Source organism: Pyxicephalus adspersus, chromosome 8 (genome assembly GCF_032062135.1).
Source record: "Pyxicephalus adspersus chromosome 8, UCB_Pads_2.0, whole genome shotgun sequence".
Taxonomy (NCBI): Eukaryota; Metazoa; Chordata; class Amphibia; order Anura; family Pyxicephalidae; genus Pyxicephalus; species Pyxicephalus adspersus.
In genome coordinates this window covers 52,480,022-52,502,500 of record NC_092865.1, presented here as the reverse complement: position 1 = coordinate 52,502,500, position 22,479 = coordinate 52,480,022, and the positions used below count along the sequence as shown (strand labels likewise).

General features: G+C 38.6%; 1 protein-coding gene across 3 annotated transcripts in view; it reads left to right on the top strand.

Moving 5' to 3' along the window:
• Nucleotides 1-22,479, top strand: part of LOC140337095 (laminin subunit beta-1-like) — a 62,850-nt gene that overhangs the window by 16,032 nt on the left and 24,339 nt on the right. For all 3 annotated transcript variants that reach the window (XM_072420636.1, XM_072420637.1, XM_072420638.1), the window contains 11 exons: nucleotides 8,586-8,761; nucleotides 12,268-12,391; nucleotides 13,754-13,827; nucleotides 15,068-15,256; nucleotides 15,611-15,674; nucleotides 16,451-16,653; nucleotides 17,739-17,859; nucleotides 17,959-18,147; nucleotides 19,204-19,383; nucleotides 21,028-21,140; nucleotides 21,873-21,952. In XM_072420636.1, coding sequence (XP_072276737.1) covers nucleotides 8,586-8,761; nucleotides 12,268-12,391; nucleotides 13,754-13,827; nucleotides 15,068-15,256; nucleotides 15,611-15,674; nucleotides 16,451-16,653; nucleotides 17,739-17,859; nucleotides 17,959-18,147; nucleotides 19,204-19,383; nucleotides 21,028-21,140; nucleotides 21,873-21,952 — 1,513 coding nt within the window. The remainder of the gene's footprint in view (nucleotides 1-8,585; nucleotides 8,762-12,267; nucleotides 12,392-13,753; nucleotides 13,828-15,067; nucleotides 15,257-15,610; nucleotides 15,675-16,450; nucleotides 16,654-17,738; nucleotides 17,860-17,958; nucleotides 18,148-19,203; nucleotides 19,384-21,027; nucleotides 21,141-21,872; nucleotides 21,953-22,479) is intronic.

Sequence of the window (22,479 nt, the reverse complement as noted above, 5' to 3'; positions counted from 1 at the left end):
ATAAATCTGTAGATCTGCAAGCCATTCTATGTAACTCACATGGTGCAGGGTCATATGACAGGAGCCTGCAGATTCGCCATGAAGAATAGTAAAAATCATGCTGAATCCGACTTCAAGTTATAAAAAAGTTGGAAAATCTGGGAAATATGATTGTACTTTTTGACTTTGGCACAGCAGATTTTAAATTAATATCACTTGTTCCCTTATTATTAGACAATAGGACATTTATTGTGAATGTCTTTTGCCTGTTACCTATAATAAAAGATATGACATGTGTGGCACCAGATGCCCATTACTGGGCTGGCATTGTCACAGCTTTAGGTGTCACATCTCCCAGTTCTTGCAAAATCTCATCACCGGCCCCAGGACAGATTATCCAATAATGGGCTCATTGTCAGACTTGGGGCTCCTCTCGTGCCGCTGTTGAGTGGCCACTCCTTGTGTAAGGTAATGTTTAGCCCAGGCTGTCTTCTGTAAGCTCTTAACATTCCTCCCATTCCATGACTGTGATTAACAGCTTTATAAACAGGTAGGAACATATTTATGTTCACATTAACTCCTTAAAGTCAAACAATCCGCAGGTAAAGCTGCAGCAATATTATCCGTACGGCAAAGTATAATAAATGCCAGGCGGGTCTTTGATGAAAAGCTGTAAAATGATCCAGCTTCTCCCCTGAATATTATACAAAATGGTTAGAGGTATTACACTAAATTCATTGTGACCTGAAATAGCTCTGCATGGACAGGGTGCATGCTGTGCTCCAGTATATAGGCTGATGGCAATGTTGATGAATTGTTCATAGAGGACTAAATGATGGTGGCTGCAAGGACATATACAACCAGGTGCAGGAAGATCTATGCAAATATCAAGATACTCATAAGCAGGAGATGATCTGGCAGATGACATCACATGGGGAAATAGCTACATGCCTATTATTCTACCCTTGCAAAATACTAAATCTAGTAAATCTACTAAATCTAGACTGAATGAGGATAAATGAGCTGTTCAGAGTAAGATGCTTAATAGGGCTAAGTTTAATTATTATGTCCCTGAAATATGACTGCTAACTAATAAATTTTGGTAAAATAAAGAATTTTAAATCCATATTTAAAGGGAACATAAAAGTATTTTTTGTTGTTTTAGGGGTGCAATGGGCTGGAAGCTTGAATGAAACCCTGTCACAATAATGTGTACTGTGTTGTGGTGCAATTCATTGTAATTGACATTCCAATATATAGGGCTTGATTTATTAAAGCACTTCAAGACTGAAGAAGTCATCTATCATGTGAGAAACTGGATGATCCAGCAAACCTGAAATGGATCTGGTCCAGGATTTCAAATAGCTGCCAACTAATAGCAAATGTTTTTTTCAAGAAATGCTTCCAGGTTTGCTGGATCTGAAAGTTTCTTCTATGATAGTCTTCTTCTAATCTTCTCCAGTCTTGTAGAACTTAAATAAATAAGGTCCACTAAGGCAAAGCATTTATTGTATTCCATAAAAAAGGTCATGTACCAGTTTGGGACCCTTTCTTTTTTTGGACCCTGGACCCCTTATTTTCAATCAGCTGCTTTATTACAAATAATTCTAATCCATGATACAACAGACACTGTGCTGCAACTGGGCCCTGAACATTTTTGCAGCTCCTTTCAGCTATCCAGGATCAGGTCTTGTACCAAAAATGGTCCCTCATGGCTTCATTATTTTAAGTTTTATACAAAAAGGAAAAACTACTATAATAATGTAAGCAACAGTACACAAGTAACACTGACATATATACAAAAAAATGCAAATACATAACCGCACATAAATGTAAATACATAATACGTACCCTTAATACACTGCAAAAAACTCCCCCATAAAACACAAAGATATTATAGTTTGCTCCAGCAAACCTCACCTACACAGCTCCATGAGTGAAATATTGCCTAAATGAAAATGTGGAATTTAGTAACAGTCAATCTTTCCTGGGTTTTTTTATTTATCCCTAATGATAAGGTGCTAATACTCCTCCTCCGGGGATCCTCCTCCACCAGCTTAAATTTTAAATCTAAATGATTACACAGAACACCTGTAGAGAGGTGAGAAATTTTGACCACTGTCTCATGTGTGTGGTTAGCCTAGCCAAAAGCCAATAGGAATAATGCTGTTGTAAGGGTGGCGTGTCTTTTGGCTAAAAGTTTGGAACAAAGGGGTGTCTCTTTTGGTCAAAAACAATTGAGAAGAATACATTTGATAAAATATTCCACTTTAGTTCCGGATTCTGTTCACATATCACATCCATTGTGATATGGCTTTTCTATTTATTCTATTTATTTCACATTACTGAGAGCACTCCAAGGACAGTAAACAGTCCACCCAACGTAGAATAAATTTTACAACCCCCACTATGGCCTGGACAGAGATCACAGTGGTGGTAATGGGAATCTCATGGCTAAACATGTTGCAGAAAGCTTCTAGGTAATTAAGCCATCCAGGTTTCAGTTACAACATGGAGAACAATTTTTGTGGACTGGTCCTTTAAAATCAGGAAATTGCCAGACAGTCTTATGACAATAAGAAACTGGACCGCATTCAAATTATTCCCTATCTCTTGTACAGAATGTAATAAATGAGCACTTGGTGACAGCACTTCATAGAGAACAGAATTTTATCTTCTCCAAATACCTGAAGGCAGCGTGATTCCTAACAGGTTATGTGAGATCACTTGATTGACTATTTTTAATTATGAGCTAAGCTTGTAGGCAGCAGCAGAGAGGCCATTGTTCTTTGTCTTTGATATTGCGATAGCATCTAAGGAAGTTCCAAACGCAAAACAAACCTTTTTCAACCCAACTCATTGTGCGCTGCACAGGGATGGGAGGACTTGCTGAAATCCTTAAAGCTGTGATAGACATGGAAACTGAATATTTCTAAAGTTAGTTTTGCAGAATACTTAGGGGTTAATGGTTAATGTTAATTTTGTTTTTTTTTGGTATAGGGATTACAGGTGTACTACTGTCAAAAAAGTACAGGAGCTGGGAATAGCCATGGGGAACACGTATAAATGTATCTACTTTGTTTTTAAAGATTCATTGAGGGGGGATTAAAGAGGAACTAAACTCAAAACTAAACTCACCTTTAATCCCACAGGGCAGTTAATCGGTTTGGATGTGTATTCCATCGGGTCCCGCGTCGTCCCGGAATCTGTCTTCCAGCCACCACCATCTTCTCCTCTTCTTCTGGGTTCTTCTTCCTACATCACCCGACCCAGGCACGAAATTGGGTGATGTAGATGGAAAAAAAATTGCTGATCTCACTGCGCATGCGTGAGATCTGCAATTTTTTTCTTTTTTGATGAAAAGACTCCTTTATGAGGAAGCACCCAAGAGCCTCCCGGGATGCGTGACGTAGGTATCCTGGCAGGCTTTGCGCTCCCATTCATTCTCAATCGCCTAGGCAATCGAGAATTAGGGGGTGGTGCTGCACCCTTTTTTTAAAAAAAAATGGGTGTTGCCCAAAAAAAAAAAAAACAAACAGAATTTTACTTAACATAAAAGGGTTGTCTACCTTTTGGTACGCTTATTTGCAGCTGCAAGAGCAATACAGACAATACATAAAAACCTTCATATAACATGCTTGGTGGATACCTTAAGGCTGTATCTGGTAGCATTTTCAAGATTTAAATAATTAAATTTCATTTCCACCAGACTCTTTTCAGAGATGGAAGCTATCCAGGAAAGGGAGGACAGGAAGCACTGGTTTGGGGGGCCTGATGTTGATGGAGAAAGGCTCATCCATACATTTTTCTCCCATATACCATACCAAGCCACATTCCTTCCCTAAAGACTGGTATTGGGAGCCTAATGTTGAGGGATAGGGCCTCATCCAAGCATTTTGGTCCCCTAAAAAGAAAGTGTAAAGTTTGTTGGAGGGCTTGTGGTAGAATCTGATCAATAATTCTGCAAAAATAGGCCTTTAAATCTTAGTGATGTAGGATAAATCCACATGGTGGTTTAGGCATCTGACACTCCCGGAAGTGTCAAATGCCAAAGAGAATGTAGGCGACTGAAGTGCTGGAATGAAGGGAAGATAGGAGACTTGGGCTGCCTTAGAGGTGATTATAATTCCATCTTTAGTGAGGAGTGGTGGTTGGATTTACTTGGAGATCTATTAGGGTCTCCTAAACATTTGGGAAGATGTAGCCAACAGTGGGCCCCCTTCTCCTGGTAAAATGACTTGCCCCTGTTGGCTGAGGAGGGTCCAGGTCCCCGATGCAGTGGCATCCTCCCCTTCTCCAAAACTTTTTTTTATTGAGGCTAAAGCTTCTGAGAGATGTAAGAAGCTGATGACCAACCTTTGCCCATCAAAAGAGAGCTATGAGTTGGTCAAATTACCTTCCACAAAGCCTCATAAACATCAAAAAGTGAGATGACACAAAAGTTCATTAGTCAAAACTTGGTGTTAAACCCTGCTGATCACAATATGGACCCACTAGCGCAAGCCAACAGACCTCATCATTCTCCTGTACAAAACACAAATGGCAGCCTTTGATCGCTGACAACATAGGAAGTATGATTAAGTAGGAGGAGAGAGAAGAATAGGGGGGCCAGGATGTGGCACAGAGGAGTTTTCATCCAGAACAATTCAGAGTTACTGAGTTGTACTGACACAGCATGGATATTTGATTGACCACGCCTTCCAAATATCTCCTGCTTAATCTACCAGCTGGGGCGACAGACACGCTTACGGCTTTCAATGAATGCAAGGATTTTTCATTCAGCTGTATTATTTTTCCTGCAAATCTTCTTTTGTTAGCTTTGCATTAACTCTAAACACGAACACTTTTGGAAAAAAACATGTACAGGCCTTGTCTGGCAAACGTACATCATGCAGTCATGAACTGTAGACCCTGGTGGACCACAATTTTGTTTGCAAAGAATACCAAGAGCAGCAGGACGATATCATTTATGTATTGTCACCACTAAAGATATCCTATTCCCAGTCCAAGTCCTATTCCATCCAGTTCAATGTCAAAACTAATACTTCAGGTTGCTGGAACACAGAAACATAGATGACTGATGGAAAAATACATCCAAGTTATACTGTGGAGATGATTGTGAATGATTTTATGGTTTATCAAGAACTGGTTGGGCATAGCTGGTACTTTTGCAATTTATATCTAGATAAGCCATGTGCTATCCCACATCAGGAAATTATAGGCTGAGGGCATTTCTACCTGATCAAAAATATTTTTTTCATACTGTAAAGGGATGAAACCTGGTAAAATATTACCCATATGCTATAAATTTGGTTACTATTAATCGATTCTCTTCCTCTGAATGAGTCAATCATCTGTTCCAGGCATTCTCTACTCTTCCAGTAAAATAACATTTCGATTCATTTTTGGATTTTAGCCTTGAACTTTTAATTTTAAAGATTCAAGCCACATCCCTCTATTCTTGATCCTATTTGAATATTAGAAACATGGTCCATCAGAACTTTTAATGTATGTGAAGCTTTCAATCATGTCCATGACCCTTTGTTTCTTACTTTGAGGGTATACTATATCTGGTTCTGTCATTCTCTCCTGATATCTTATTATTCTGATTTCTTCTTTTGCTTTTCTTGGGGGATATCCCCTACCAGAATCCATGACCATGACCAATAGCATTTGAGGACCTAGGCATTTTGCTTAATTGACTCAAACCTTACAATTAGAGGTCATCTCAATATTTGGATAATGGTAATTCTGATGGAATTCAGATGCCCAAACTTCATATCTGAATTTTAATGTTAATTTATTAGTTTAGCTTTCCAAATGTATTCAAGGAGAAAAGGAGAAAAAAAATCTACACAATTGTACTGCAGTCCTACATTTAATTACTGGGTCTGAAGCTCATCTACACAAGTCCTCATATAGCCCTAATATTGGCGGTGTCTCACTTTCCTGTTGGTAAGAATGGCTGCAAAAGATTGGCACTTGCATATTAACAAATGAGGTTCTAGGAAATTTAGAAATGAGGAGCTCTTAAAACCGAAATTGGATGCTGGAACTTAACATTAGATTGCCGGAAATTGAGCAGGTATTGGAAGCAATAGCACATTCAAAAATGATCAAAGGTCATGGTTGGCCAAATCTAAGAAAAAGAGTTCCAAAAGAAAGTAGTTTTAGGAAGATCACCTCCAGCTCCCATGTTTACAGGGCAAGTTCGAAAAGGCAGGAGCTCTTCTTACACCAAGACCAATGTAAGAAAAGTGAAAAACAGCCAGTGTGATATCTCTACCATTAATACCATTGGATGTAAGTCCCAGTTTTATTGGCTAGTCTGGTAAATTACTTTCTGATTGGAAATTTTATGTATGAGTTAAGGGTAGTTCTTTATGGTAAGCCAATCAGCTTTTCTTTTCTAGTTTGCAAATCTATTTTTTTTTGCTTGGGATCTAATGAAAATGAAGAATGAGGGTTATTCATAATTTGCTGATAATCAGGTTTCCTTCCTTCTGGGTGTATAAATGTAAATGAAGCCCATGAACTGTAAAGATGTATCTTTCCCATATATAAAAAGCATGACCTGACATGACATCAGCCTGTGAGATGACAGTTTCAGATTGGGTGAACAGAGGAAACAGAGCTGAAGTCCTGACACTAGATCACAGAATGGAAGCAATTAATGCCTAAAGAGTTCATAAAGGAAACAAAATATGGCAATATGCAAAGTTCAATAGCTAATAGCAACCAATAGGAATTGAACTTTTAACTATGTCCATTTGCCAAATGGGTGCTGCACATCATTTTTCTTTGTGCAGTGGTATCTAGTATTCCTTTAGATAGATAAAGTAATTGTAAGTCATTGTAGTTATGTGATTTGCTGTCATACTGCACAGGGCAGGAATTACAAAAGGAGACTGCTCAGAGGGAGTAGAATTAATATAAAAAATCCTAGAGGCTATGCAAAGCTTTTTATTTATATTATTACTTTTTTGATCTGGTAAATATACAAGTAAAAGGGTATTGGTAAATTTGTTCCATTTGTTCAACACTGGTTAATTCTTTCAGAAATCATATGAGCTGATACCATGCTCTGTTCTCTGGCTCTGTTGCACTCTAATTAGACTCCACACTTAAAGAACTTTGTGCAGAATATTGTATATACAAAAGTATAAGCCAAGATATTTTTTTTACCTTGACTTTAGAAAAAGAATCTTGGCTTATACTTGGGTCACACCGGTAGATGGTGCTGTGTCCTCTTGTAAAGTGTAATATCAGCTCTTGCCATCTGAGAGAGAGTTTGTAGTACTTTACATAAGGTCACAGCACCATCCACTGGTGGCCAACAATAGTGAACAAAAGATCATTTAAGAGCAAGTGGCCCATCCTAATCAATTTAAAATACAAAATACTTTAACTTGTAAAAAGGGAAAACAGATAAACAGGCTGAGCACTGTCACACGTATCTTTTTGTTGCTAAAATACAGAAGCTTCTCTCCTGCGCATGCCTGCAGTTCTGAGCCTGGGCGTGCCTGCTCTTCAAGATTTAATCAGTATTGCCCCTCCTGCCTGCCAATCAGGAAATAGCCACTTAATCCTCTATTTAGCTAGCTCAGACACAGCACTCAGCGTTTGTGTAACGTGTCTCCACTAGTGCCGAGCCCCCTAGCTCTGTTGAGCATTTCCTGTACACCTGTTTGTTAATTCAGTGCTTTCCCTGTCCAACTCCTGTGTTAACACCTTGTAGTCCAGTCTGTTGTTTCCCAGCCAGGTCCCTTGGGCGGTTCCAGTCTTTCTCTCTATCTGTGGATATTCCTGTGTCACCTGTGCCTCCTGTTGCTTGCGGTGTATCCTGTGTTCCCTGTGTCACTGGTGTCTATTTCCTGGATCCCTGGTATTTGACCCTTGGCTTTTGACCTGACCTCCCTTGCTTGCTGCCTGCATTGACCATGGCCTTCCTTGACAAATCTTCCACCCAGTGATTTTGTACTGCGTATCATCCTGCCCACCCTGGTGTGCCCAAGGGCTGCAGCCTGGCAGTGACCAGCAGTGCAACATCCTCACCATCAGAGGCTTCAGAGAAGACCTGGTTACTGCTTAGATTCTGCACCTTGGCCCTTTTCAGGGCTCACACCATTTTTGTGCCAGCTATAGCGCCCCCTGGAGGCTCCTACTCACAAACTGTGACAAGCTCATGTAGTTTTACTTTTCACCCTTTTAAAGAAATAGTTTAGGAATAACATACCATTAGTGAATTTATTAACAAAAATGTTATTTGAATCCTGTTGATTACTGGCTGTTGTAGGGCACATTTTGTGCCCTAGGTTTATACAGGAGTTAATGTAGTTTTCAGTGATACCTCGGGTATTCCGGTATATACTTTAATTAGTCAACCATTATGTTTCCATACAGATACTACATGCACCATTTAGGGGTATTTTGGTGCATTACACAGTCCATTTACATTAATTGGCTGCCTAATGCAATGCAAGGGGAAGAAATGCTAACACATTTTAATGTTAGAATATACAAGTGTATATGGTAACACAGAGCAACAGTGTAAACAGGGCCTAAAGACACCTCTTTTTCATTATTATTTCTGTGTTTCTTCCTAGCTTTTATTCTAACTGTACAGGCTGAGGAGCCAGACACAATACAACATGGATGTACCAATGGAGGATGCTACCCCGCCACAGGAAACCTTCTTATTGGTCGGGACAACAACCTCAGTGCCACATCTACATGTGGAATGGAGTCGAGCAAGGAGTACTGCATTGTCAGCCATCTTTCGGTACGTCATCATCAACGTTGGCATATTCAATGGTTAATTGGTATATTGCAAGGCTCAGTTTACAGAGCTATACCAATTATGTCCTATAACGTCTCAATAATATAAATTAGACTTAAAGGAGCAGAAAATAACATATAGGAAGCATGGTTGTGCCATATACCAACATTACCCACTTGGACAAAGTGAATTCCATCCATCTATATATGAAGAGCCTTTGTTCCCAAAACCTGTTGTCCATTTCCAAATGTACAGAAATGTCAAGCATCTGCCTTTAATCATGTGCCCACTGGGCATAAAAAAAATCACATCATCATTTGTAAATGTCCAGCCTCTGTCTTTTATCTATAATTTGGCCAATATCTAATGTGTAAGGACTTCTTTTGTTATTATTTTCTGCCTTTGAATAATAGGATATGAAACCAGGACAGTGCTACAGGACAGGAATATTTTTGGAAAAGTGGATCTTTCAAGGCAAAACAACCCAACAAAGTTGCATGAAATAGCACAAATAGCTTTCAAATGCAGTTTAGAAACAAACAGTACCCCCACCTCTCCAAACAAAGAACTTCACCCCAGCTTCTAATGCTTCTTCATGATAAGGGTGACATTACTGGTTCTTCAAGCAGCGCAGAGAGGTCAACATTCATCATGGATGCACTCCAGCCCATTGCAAGGTAGCTTGGGGAGGGTCAAGCTTATAGCTCTTTTGAAGGTCCAGTAATGTCACTGGTGCCACCAGGAAGCATTGGAGACTGGACTAAGGTATTTTATTTATTTTTTGGGGGCAAAAGTTTGTTAAGAAATTATTTTTTGTGCTAACTGAAAAAGTTGACATGGAAGGTCCACAAACATTCCAATGACTTTCACTGACAAGTAGTTCACCCACACAATAAAACTCCTGTTTTGTGGAGGAACCCAAGGGTTGTCCATCACAAAATGACATAAAACACCATTTGGCCAGAATCAAAGCTATGAGAATGCCCAGAAACTAAAGCATAGCTGAAAAGAAACAGTTGTGCATACAGAACCTTGATGTCCATCAAGTGATCATTTCCTTCCCAAGCACACAGACCTTATTATAGTCTTGTCCTTGGAGACACATTCTCGGCTGGTTCTAATCGCAATGATAACAGCTATGCCAACCAGAATTTAGGAACAGGGCCAACATTTTATCTGAGACTTTGGGCACAAATTCTCTGAAAGTACAATGCAGCTTTGTCATGTCTGCTGATACCTGAACTATACGGAACCTAAAGCTGAACTCTAGGCAAGCAACTTATATGTAAACTGTCCTACCTGCCGAGGGCTTGGTATTTTTCTTTACTAGTCTTGTCTTCTAAGCACCCCTGTCAGACAGTACAGCCCTGTCCTGGTTATATATTTCCTGCACAGAATATGTAGGCTATAGTATAGCTATGAGTGAAGAAAAAATAGAAAAATTCCAATTTCTCTAAAACAGCAACTCTAGTTTTCATTAATTAACAATGAGATTTATATTAGATCATTATTTGGTTTAGAACTGGTCCATAAATGTTAAAAGAATCCTTTATGCCATAAATTGTAGGAGCTTTTTAAAGCCCATTGAACATCTTTAAAAAATGCTTAAAACCCTAATTTTACCTTCCCCAATGTAAGCAAAGTTTTGCTGTAAGCTCCAGAATTGTGCAAACTTTATTTTAGGAAAATTATATATCTCAGTTTTGCTTAGTTTTGTTTTTGCTTCCCTCGTAGAGTTATATCAAAGAGGAACTGAATAATGGAAGCTGCACCCAAAAAAAGGCCACAAGACTAGACACCAGTATTTTTGTGGTCTCCCTGCAGCTGAACCTTTCCCTATCACTAACTTACTATGCCTTGTTCCTTATTTTGTCTTTGTGTGGACGTGGCCATCTTGCATTTGCTTCCTCATGTCAGAGCCTCCAGCGAGGAGAACAGTGAGCGTAGTATTGACAACACTAAATATTACCCAAAATCTCCGAAGACCAGCAGTCAGAGTACATTAGATCTCATACTGCATATATATATTCATGGTGTTGTGTGCATAGGGGTGCCCAGACACCCTCAGATTTTTTATAAGGATTGTTGGGGAGGAAGTTGAAAAGGCAAACTTTAATGCCAGATATTTATAATGCTTCTCACATGAAAACCAAAGCTTATAAAAGAAACACTCTGTTACTTTATTTAGCTTGCCCATACAAAGCAACTGAAAAATATAACAAATAAAAACTAAGCAGATAAGTTAGAAAATGCCACTAACCTCTGAAATTGTGCTTGTATGAGTTAAACTTCCTGGAGGTGTGTACCCACATACAATACTCTTCTCACCTAGGGCAATGCATTTATAGATTTGGGCAGGTTCCAAGTTGGTCTCGCTCATTTGTATGATTTAACTCTTAAAGTGAAGCCAAGTCAATCTCATTACATTTTATATTTCATTCAAGAGGCATCCAAAAGGGATTTTAAATTAATTATTAAAAGCTTTATGGCAATACATTCAAAAAATTATTAGCAATAGAAAAAGTCAAACTGTTTCCACTCAAGCATTTTTAAGCTATGCAGTTTTTATCTTTAATAATTAAATTATAACACATACTTTATATGCTGGATTTTCAACTTTGCTTGGGCGTTCTTCTCCTCTAGTTGCTGCTTTACCTTACTTTTTTATTGATCCCTGACTTCCCCTTCTGTAGTGTCCCCCCCCTAGTCTTCTTTTTCGATGGCACCTGATACCTTATCTCTATACTACTACCTCTACTGCTCCCTGGTTTTCCCCTTTTTTAGTTCTCTTTCTCTAGTCCTTGTATACCCTGTTCTGTCAAATTGCTCCCCAACTCTCCACATCTCTCATGCTTCCTCTCTATTTCTCAAGTGTTCAACTTTATTTTCTTTCTCCAGTACTCTGATGCCTTATCCTTTTTGTAGCACTGTCCTACTTCCTCTACCCCTAACTTTTCCTTTGTTTCCTCTCCCCTATATTCTCCTTTTCCAGTGTTCCCCTTCTTTTCTCCTCTCTAGTGCTTCACTCTTTCTCTAATCCACCCATCCCCTATTTCTAGTGTTCTTTCACCCACCTACCTTCAGTTTCTTCTTCCCTGGTGCTCCCCTGCCTTCTCCTTTTCTGCTCCTCTCCCAACCTAACTTGTTCTCAAGTATTTCTCTTCATTTTCCATCTTTTTCTTCTCCTCTACTAACGCTACCATGTAGGTTGGTTTCCACCTGGTTCCTTCTCTAGTACTTTTACGCCTTAACCTTGTCTATGGCTCCCCTACCATTCTCTTTTACCCATTCTGCTCTTGTGTTCTCCTACCTTGTTCTTAAATACTGCAATCTCCTCACCTAGTACTGAAGTCTACCGTCCAGCTACAATCCAATATTTCTGTTTGACCAGCATCTGTCAACCATCTTAACATTATGAACGTTTTATAAAATCTTCAACAACGACTATAAATACACCATTGATTTAAAAAAAAAATATGTTACATTTAAGATATATTGTTGTGTTATAGGAGTCAGAGAAATGTTTCATCTGTGACTCGCGGGTGCCATACTATAAGGGGAGCCACAGAATCCAAAATGTCATTTACCTGGCAGGACCTGATGACGAGAAGACATGGTGGCAATCTGAGAATGGTGAGGGGTTACTTGCAGACTATGTGACATATTTCAGGGTTCTTTAAAGTAAACATGTTACAAACTGAACTTGCCATATGCTTTATAGATGTCGCCATTACTAATGTCTAAACCAGTTTTTTTTAACATGGGGAAATCTTGAAATAACTTTCAGGTCTTAGGAAACGCCCTCTATAATTATTATATTTACACAGCTCACAGTATATTAGTGTGGTGGTCAGTGGGAAGAATGTTTTACATTGCTGGCCATTGGGAAGAATGCCATCCTTACAGATAGCCAAAACGATCATTAGTGTCAGCAGTAATTGATGTGAGGGGTACAAATTGCTCTTTGCTCAAGGAACCCTTAGCTATCTCTGGAGGAAACCCCCCGGATTCCATGAAACCCCCAGTTGATAAACACTGGTCCAAACATCCTGTAGCTTGCAGATATATGGTCCCTTGAGCTTCTTGAATCCTTGCTGTCAATCCAGAAATCATTGTGCAGGTCTAACCATGACCACCTGCTGATGGGCAAGCTATAGGCTTGTATATCAGTATTGGCAGTTCTGATCCATATCCAGCACTGTAATGTGGGCAGGCACAGCATACTGTACATGAAAGTGGCAACACTGTCCTGCATTCAGGAGCAGTGCAGAATTGTTGCCACCTCATCACAGGAAGCTGCAAAACAGGAACTCTGATAGGTTTGCGATTTGCAAGGGGACTAAGCTAAAATTGTAAGTGCAAAAACATAATTTATTACTGCAACAACTTATGGAAGACCAAGGTTCTATTTTAATTGGTACAAGAGTACAACAATGGGGAACATAATCTGTACTTCCCACTCAACAATATTGTTACTGGAACTTGCCAAAAAATGTTGCTAAAAACGACCTCTTCTTTGCCCACCCAATTTGCCAGCGCTTCCCTGTTTCCTTTCGAAAAACAGCAACTATGGGACCTTAAATGATTGAACAGGCTAGCGTGACATAGACAGAGCTTACTTGCTTTGAACATTGTAATAAATTAAGCTCTTAATTGCTCTAAATCTCCCTATTAAAACCTAATTTGCATACATTTGCATGTAGTTAAACAGTTTCTAGCACAAAAGCACAGCAGACACAAAGTTTATGGAAGTATCAATGGATCATGCTGAGCAGGCGGCTAGCAGTCTCCTGGCTCCTAGCCACCCTATTAACCCTTTGTGGTGGCCTGGGAAACATGCTGATAAAATGGAGTTGGAATTAGTAAAATGAAACTACAAATTGTGTGTCAATGGTATTCACAAATACCAGAGTGAAAGATTGAAAAATCTATCTGAAATTATTCATTTACTTCCTATGAATGTGGCATTTAAATTTTTTATTTCTTTGCTTACAGGAGTGGAAACAGTAAGCATTCGGCTCGATTTGGAGGCAGAATTCCACTTTACGCATCTCATCATGAAATTTAAGGTACAGTTTTTTCACAAGGATTTGTGACATTTTTAGAGAAATACACAGAAATAATCACTTTGAATTGTATTCAAACCCAAGAGCTAAAATGTAATACATTGCAGCTAACGTTGCATCCTATTCTGTTGTATGATCCATATTTTCACCAGGATCATGCCAGTAACACATCTGCCCTGCACTATGGTGACAACGCTCTATCACCCTACCGTACTATATCTATGGAGGAGCAGCATTATCACTGCAGACTGCTCACTTCTGAATTGGATTTTGGTATTTGAAATTGACCACTCTGTCCTGTTCATATCTCCATAATATGAGGGGAGATGTTCTGCATTTGCAGGTGAACTGGGCTGCCCAGATAGAACTTTTAAAATTTTCCAAACAGCACAGGTAGAGCTCACAGGAAGTTTTAAATTATTGGATTTATGGACAGATCAAGGATATATAGGAAAGAGTTAGAATTACTCTAGACCTTTTTTCTGTTTTTAATTAGATATGCACATGGTGTATACCATATTTACTCCAAAGCACTAATGGATTTCCTGTATAGAAGTAATTGTAAAGTATCTATAATTAATTATGGCTATGGTTTCAGAGTCTTACAGAAAATATAGGTTGTAGGACAACTACCCCACAAAATAGGTAGTTAATACATTTATGTATATAGTTTCACATTTACATACAGATGAATGCACAACTTGGTGTGTGTTGCATCCCCTGAGTGTTGGGTGGTATTTACCGCCATGCACACATGCTGGAGTTCTGTTATCTTGGACCAAGGAAGTGATAAACCCAGAAGAAGACTAGGTGAAAATGCCACTGGTGGTGATGGAGCAATGATGGAGATCATGGCCATCATACCACTGAAGGGGGGCAATGTGGCAGGTAAAGTCATGCATAAAGTGCCACTATACTTGCATGTTATGGCAAAAGACTAAGAAACCCTGATTGGACTCTAGTTCCAAATTAAAGCAGAACTCAAGCCACATGACTCACCTATCTGCTTTCCATCACACAAGGCCACCATCCTTCTTTTTTTTTTTCTTCCCAGAGATGATATTCGGTCATCCTGATTGGCCGTGTCATAGAGATCTTAAAGTGTCTACAGGATAGTAGAGATATTAAAGCAGGAAAAAGCAGAGAGTTTTCTTATTGCACACTAATCTTTATTTTATATGGTGTATAGTTGGACCATACCAGTACATAAATCCAAAATGAGTCACCTCCATCTTTCTTGCAGACATTCCGACCAGCCGCCATGTTGATTGAAAGGTCGGCAGATTTTGGTCACACTTGGAAAGTATATCGATATTTCTCCTATAACTGCACCAAGATGTTTCCTGGGGTCCCGGTTCACGCCCTACAGAAGATTGATGATGTCATCTGTGATCAGAGATACTCAGATATTGAGCCATCCACTGAAGGAGAGGTCAGTGTTTACCATCATGGTAATACAAAACTGGGGGATTGCCTATTAAAAGTTAACTCCATGGTAGTAAATATATAAAGGAGCTTTCCAAATATTTGTTAACTGATGTAGAGGTACATGTGATTCACCCATCCACATCCCAAGTTGGTTCATCAATAATAAATCAATTGATTGGTGATTGATCCATTGCCTATTTCAAAGTATTACTTTTTTATAGCTCCATCCTTAAGAGATCTCTACTGTGAGGACAAACAGGGACTAAGGCAATTAAACTTCAGTATACATAACATTAGCGGAATATGAACTCTTCTACAAAAACATTTTAAAATCAAATGTTCTGTTCTTGGTTTGCAGGTGATTTTCAAAGTCCTTGATCCAGCTATCAAAGTAGACGATCCCTACAGCTTGGAGATACAAGGTATGTAGCACAGATCTGATTCTTGTGATCTGAACATTCCTACCGACATTGGGTGTTATGGTATATAATACAATGTCTGTAGACTAAAGCTGACCTATATCTTACAATGTCCTTGTTACACAGAGATTATACAATCAGGCCAGCCTTAGTGCGGAGCGTTTCATAAAATGAGCTATTGATTGCAGTATATGGTCTGATTTATATTTCTAGCTACATTTTAACTATACAAACCAATAAAGATGACACAAGAGTAATGGTTTTATGTTGTTTGAACTGTGGTTTCTGGGTTTTCTGACATTTTTTAACATTCCTGCAGTCTTGTGTACTGTAGTTAATTTGAAGTATTTAGTCCAGAGGTGACCAGAAAAAGCAGTGAGGCATAGTACTGCCACCACTGCTGTGCTGCCTAAGGCACCGGGCCATTGGCGCCAATATAGTAAAAAAAAGCCTCAACCCAAGCCAACAAGAGCCTAGGGCCCCCAAGAGGCTTGAATGTTATGGATATGCATTTGAAGTCAGAAAGTACGAGATCTCTCCTCCCTGGTGGTCTGGGAAATCAAGGCAGGATTGTCTTCTTCCTAAACTTTGTGTGGTTAATCTCACCATAATTATCATTGGTGGGATAAAAAATGCTAACATTCAGTTGCTCAACCTTACCATGTCTAGTGGTGAATTTCCAAGAACCCCAACATGAATCCACCCATAAACAATGAGACAACCAAACAATTTTCAAGATTCAATTTTCTTCTAATAAAACTTGGTATGTTTTCCTACAGAACTCCTACAGATTACAAACTTGAGGATCAATTTTACCAAGCTTCACACTTTGGGGGACAATCTTTTGGACCAGCGGCCAGAAGTCCTGCAGAAGTATTATTATGCAGTGTACGAGTTGGTGGTGCGTGGGAGCTGCTTCTGCTACGGACATGCCTCGGAGTGTTCCCCCGTGGAGGGGATTGAAGGAGGGGTGGACGGAATGGTAATTTAATACAACATACTTCAATATATAAAAGGGGGTTGATATAGAAAATATCACTGGGTGAGGATTTTCAAAGACAGATGCAGAATTAATCAGCACTTCCTGTGTTTATTCATAAAATACTGTCAGTAATGTGGAACCCGTAGTGTCTCCAATGCAATGAAAGCTTCATGACTGGAGGATAGAATGGTCACATGACTTTGATGGTCACGGTTGACCTGACTCTCCTATTAAAGTTACAAGGATTCTAAAATCAGTTTAATTTAGCTAAATATAAACCAAATATTTAAAACAAAGCAGTGTTGATATCAGTCCTAAAAACACTTTAGTTAGGATCATATAACAAGTTGTGATTGGTTCATTATTTAGTCATGTGAGGCACTTATGGTTCTTTAAAAAGATAAACTTGTACTCTATATATTCAGGTGTAAATCAAGATTTTATCCCCTTAAAATTCCTTTAGAAAAAGAATCTTGCTTTATTCTCAGATCACACCAGCTGATGGTGCTCTGTCCTGTGAAGAGTAAACAAACAATGAGACACGATACATGTTACACACTTTACATTCTAGCACAGTGCCATTTACTGGTAGCCAACAATAATATACAAAAATAAAATAACAAATGACCCATTTGTAAGCGGGAGTGTGATGTGATTTAAATTTGTTTTCCCTTTTAAAGTGTTTTGCAAAAACATTGATGTAATTATTCACGTAAGTTTTTTTTAGAATATCTATTGATTATTGTTTTGAACGTTAGCAGTTCAGGATGCAGTTTGTGCCTTAGGTTTATACTCAAATCAAGGCATTTTCCTATATTATAGCTGAAAATAAGTACCCAAGTTTATATTTGAGTATATATGGTATGCCTTTGCTAGCGGTATTTACAATATATCATTATTTGTTTTACTAAACCTAATTGGGTTACTGGGTCATGGGCGAAGATCATTTTTGTAGATATTTTTTTAAAAGCTTCTTTTTACATGAATAGCCCCAAGAATTTTAGTGATCAGCAGATTGAAGCTGGAATTAACTGATGCATTTTGTTTTACCAAAATAAACTTTTTATCCCTGCTGTCTTTTCTAGATACATGGCCGATGTGTGTGCAAACATCACACAACGGGCCTAAACTGTGAACTGTGCCAGGAATTCTACCATGATCTTCCCTGGAGACCAGCAGAACCAGACAACCCGCATTCCTGCAAAAGTAGGACTTCCCTGGGCTTATCATGCTATATGCCAATAGCACTTAGCACATGAAATAATGCTTACAAGTGTTTAATTTGTATGTCTGGGTTTGTTCTAGGGTGCAACTGTAATAATCACTCCAGAAAGTGCCATTTTGACATGGCGGTGTATCTAGCCACTGGAGGGGTGAGTGGCGGCGTATGTGACGACTGTCAGCACAATACCATGGGGCGCAACTGTGAGGTCTGCAAACCTTTCTACTACCTAAACCCCTGGTCTGATATCAGAGCAGAGACAGCCTGTATCCGTGAGTTCTTGTTCTGGCTTTTTATGGACATGTTGGGAGTTGGTGTGGGGGAAGGAGGTCATACATCCCAAATACCACTGATTTAGATGGACAGTCCCTCTATTAGATCCAAGAACCCCTGTCCCTCTTTAGTCCTTAGTTGTACCTCTTTTTATACACACCTCTATATATGGATAAGATGGATATATACTTATAAATTACTTTTTTATGGGCCACAAAATAAGGGCGTGGCTGGGAAAAGGTCTTTTGGCACCCAAAGCAAAAAGGCTTGATTGTGCTTTCTCCATAGTCTTTAAACTACTTCTGTGGCATACGTTTCATATCCTGCCCTTTTTGTTCCCACTTCTGCTAATTCGACCAAGCTCCTCAGGAGTGTTACCCTCAGCAGCTTTACTTGTAATTTATAACTCCTTTGAAATTGTTGCCCAGAGCTACTACACCATTAAAAAGATAACCCAATGAGGAGTGTTGCCCACAGCTGCCACCTATTCTAATATTTGAACCCCTCAGGGGCATTGCATACAGCAAGAACATTTTTAAAATATGAGCCCCTCAGCGGTGTTGCATAAAGCTGCAACATTTTAATACATGAACCTCTCAGGGTCATTGCCTACAATAGATGCCTTTTTAGTACATTATACAAAAATCAACCAAAGTTGCTACCTTGCTAATCTCTCTGCCTGGCCTTGTGGTTTAAAATGCCTATTATGCCACAATTCCTATCTCTCTTTCAGCCCACTACCACCTAGTTGTGGGTGCTTTCATCCACCAATGAGTGCTTCAGCTTCCTTAGAAGCATTTTCCATATATAAACCAAATTACAAATCCAACAAGGAGAGTGTAAGCTTTTCATATTAGACACAGTAAATGCTCAAGGTAGGAATCTCACTGGTCTACAGCATCTGCCAAAAACATACTTTAGATCCCAGTGCATTAACCCATTAAATTTGTTTTTAAAAACAACTTAGAAGGGGAAAATATTAATTCCAACTTTATTCTGTCTATGTTGTTCATTCATGTATTACAAGTGTATTTGCTGTGTACTTTATTCTTCAGCCTGTGACTGCGATCCGGTGGGCTCCTTGGATGGAGGAGTCTGCGACAGCCACACCAACGTCAACCTGGGTATGATCGCAGGACAATGCCGCTGCAAAGAAAATGTGAAAGGAGAAAGATGTGACAGCTGCAAAGAAAACTTCTATGGACTCAGCAGAAACGACCCCCTGGGGTGTCAGCGTAAGTACTCTGCTCATCCCTCTGAATAAACTCTTTTATATCCAATGTTCCCTAATCACCATTGAATTAATTGTACTCTGGGCCCTGAGTTGTATTCAATTCATGAGCCCCCTCTTCCTTCCCACATCACTTTTTCACTTTAATTGGATCATGCATAAGGATCATTGTATACAGACATTTGTGTTATGCTTTTGACATGTTTTTGTGGAACATTTCTGCAGGATTAGGAATGCAAATTGTGTATGGTTGTTTTGTAATATTAAAGGAAACTTTTATTAAAGGCAAAACAAAAGAAACCATTGATGGCCACTGGATTTTCAAAGAAGTAACTTGCAAGTTGTAAACAGCACTGCAATTTAGAATTTTTTTTAGCATCCCCTTCCCTGGGACAGCTGTCTATTTTAGCCTGGTGTAGTCTGCCACTGTAGCCTACTTACTGGTGTCTTCATTTGCAGTTTTACAGTATTATTGAGGAAAAAAATCCCACAGTATTTGGAACTTTAGGGGGTCTTCTTCTCCTAATAAAGGTTTCCTTTTCTAACTTTATTTGCTATTACTGACCTTCAAGATTCTTTGCACATTTTAACAGTGAGAATGTAATCATTTTCTAAAATTCTTCTTTTCCCTTACATTAACCTTAGATGATGGGAATGACATATGATTATGGTAGGGATTATGGAGATTAGATAGTGACATGAATATGGACTATGTCAGGGCTTTATAAATGCATAAACAAGACTGCACATGATGGTTCAGTGACAGTTACTGGTAGGTTGCACTGTGCTTTACATAAGAAAGGGAAAAACAAAACATTAGTGTTTATACTGAGAAAAAGATAAAGATTGCCATCACCTGTCATACAGATCTTATATTATTATTAATATTGCTATAAATAAACAGTATTTATATAGCAACAACATATTATGCAGCACTGTACAATAAAAAAGCTGTATATCTTGTTAGTAGCTGACCACACATGCAGATCAGAGAAATCTTAAAGACTCTGACTAAAGATTTTAAAGGCAATCCTGAGGAAGCAGTAAAAACTGCGAAACGCAGTAAATTTTCGGCTCTGCCTATGTATACTTTCATTACTTCTTGATTTTAAAATATTTGTTAAAAAAATGTTTTTTTCTTGGTCTATTTGAACATGTCAAAGTGATCACTGTTCAAGTATTGCAAATACTTATATTTCTCTTTTTATATAAAGTATATTTGTAAATGAAGGTATTTGCATTTTTTAGCTGTTTGTAGGTCTATAAGTTGCAAATTGTTGCAATTGATGCCACTGAAAATCCCTTTCTTTTTGAACCAGTTTCCTGGTGAATTTATAAAATTGTACTTAAACTCAGGGATTGTCATCTTTCACACTCAATCTTACTCCCCTGGAATTCTAAACTCAATAGAGACCTAAAAACAAGCAATTAGGATTTTTAGAAGCACAGATCAATAATGACAATCTTCATATTTTTTTGTACCTTTTCTTTTGTTGCTTGGGGGTGGGGCTTGTGTATTTCTTGGAATGTTAACAGGTAGAAAATATCAATGCTTTGTTGCACCTTTTGTGTTCTGTTTTTTTACTGTACCAAGTGTACCAAGTTTTTTTATTCTGGCATCCCAATATCTCATGTTTTTTTTTTTCAGCATGCCAATGTGACCCTCGTGGGATTGTAGCAGGTAACAGCCCTTGTGACCAGATTAGCGGTGACTGTTACTGTAAGAGATTTGTGACAGGGCGATATTGTAACCAGTGTCTGGTGAGTGCATATTAAAGTTTAAATAATTCAATAATAGAAAGGATCTGATGTGAAAAAAGTGTCTGCAAGTAGTAAAGTGTTTTTTTTCAACCAATTAAATTAAAGCATATAACTTTTTAAAGCATGTTACACTAATTAAAAAAGGTTACTGCTCATTGACATCAACACTTTTATTGCACAAACCCTCACAGCAACTGCACTATTAATCTATAAACTCCTCAGCGGCTTGGACTACACAATGCGGCTACACATTTATTGCAATGCATTTTTTTAATACATAGGATCCTCAGGTGTGTTGCTTATAGCAGATATACTTTTAATGCATGAACCCCTTAAGGGCATTTCCTACAATGGAAATCTTTTGGTACACAAGCTAATCAAGGGTGTTACAACAAGGATAATTCTAATCCATTGGACACACAAGTGTTTTCTACAGCAGATAGCACCTAAACCCTAAAGGCTGTTGTCCATTGCAGCCCCTTTTTTAATATATGAGCCCCTCAAAGGCGTTACCCAAGGCAACCCCCTTAAGGGTGTTTCCCAAAGTAGCCAAACTTTTAAAACTTGGGTGTGGCCCACAGTAGCAAATGAAATTTTAACAATACAGAGACACATCTAATAAATCAATGTGTAGCCCCCAAAATGCTCCTTTTCTCTCCTTAATTATGAAATAGATATATTGAATATACAGTAATAGAAACACCTTATATACCTGTTTTTTCCCTATTCCAGCCAGAGTTTTGGGGTCTTAGCAATGACATAATGGGATGCCGACCTTGTGACTGTGATTTCGGAAGTTCTTATAACAATAGGTAAGCTATTGAGGCTGTTGAGGTTATATAAAGCTACACCAATTATTCTTCCTATTCACAGTCCAACCTGGATTGCAGGAATTGGCACAAATGTTACCCGTTTCTTACTTAATTGCTGGGATATTTTGGTAATATAAACACAAAGTTTTCAAAAAAATAAATTACCAATTGATTAGAATTTAATGGAAACTGAACACTGGTTTCACTAATCCAGCTTATATAAGCACACGGATACAATGCTTGCTTAAACCAATGATGCAATAAAGGTGACCCTTTATTCACCTGGGAGTGCCGGCATTCTTTGTGCTTTTATAGACAAAGAAATGTTGCTTTCTGGTTTAGTGTAAAGGTTTTATTGGAGAGAAAAAGTTACTTAGTAGTAAAATACTTAACCCCAAACAGGGTGAAAAAGGTACAAAGTCACTATTAGTGCTAATTTGGATTGGAGTTATTTTGGAACTTGGCAATCTGGTTTCCAATGCGACATTACTATACCTGTCATTGACATGATGATAGCTGCCACCCAA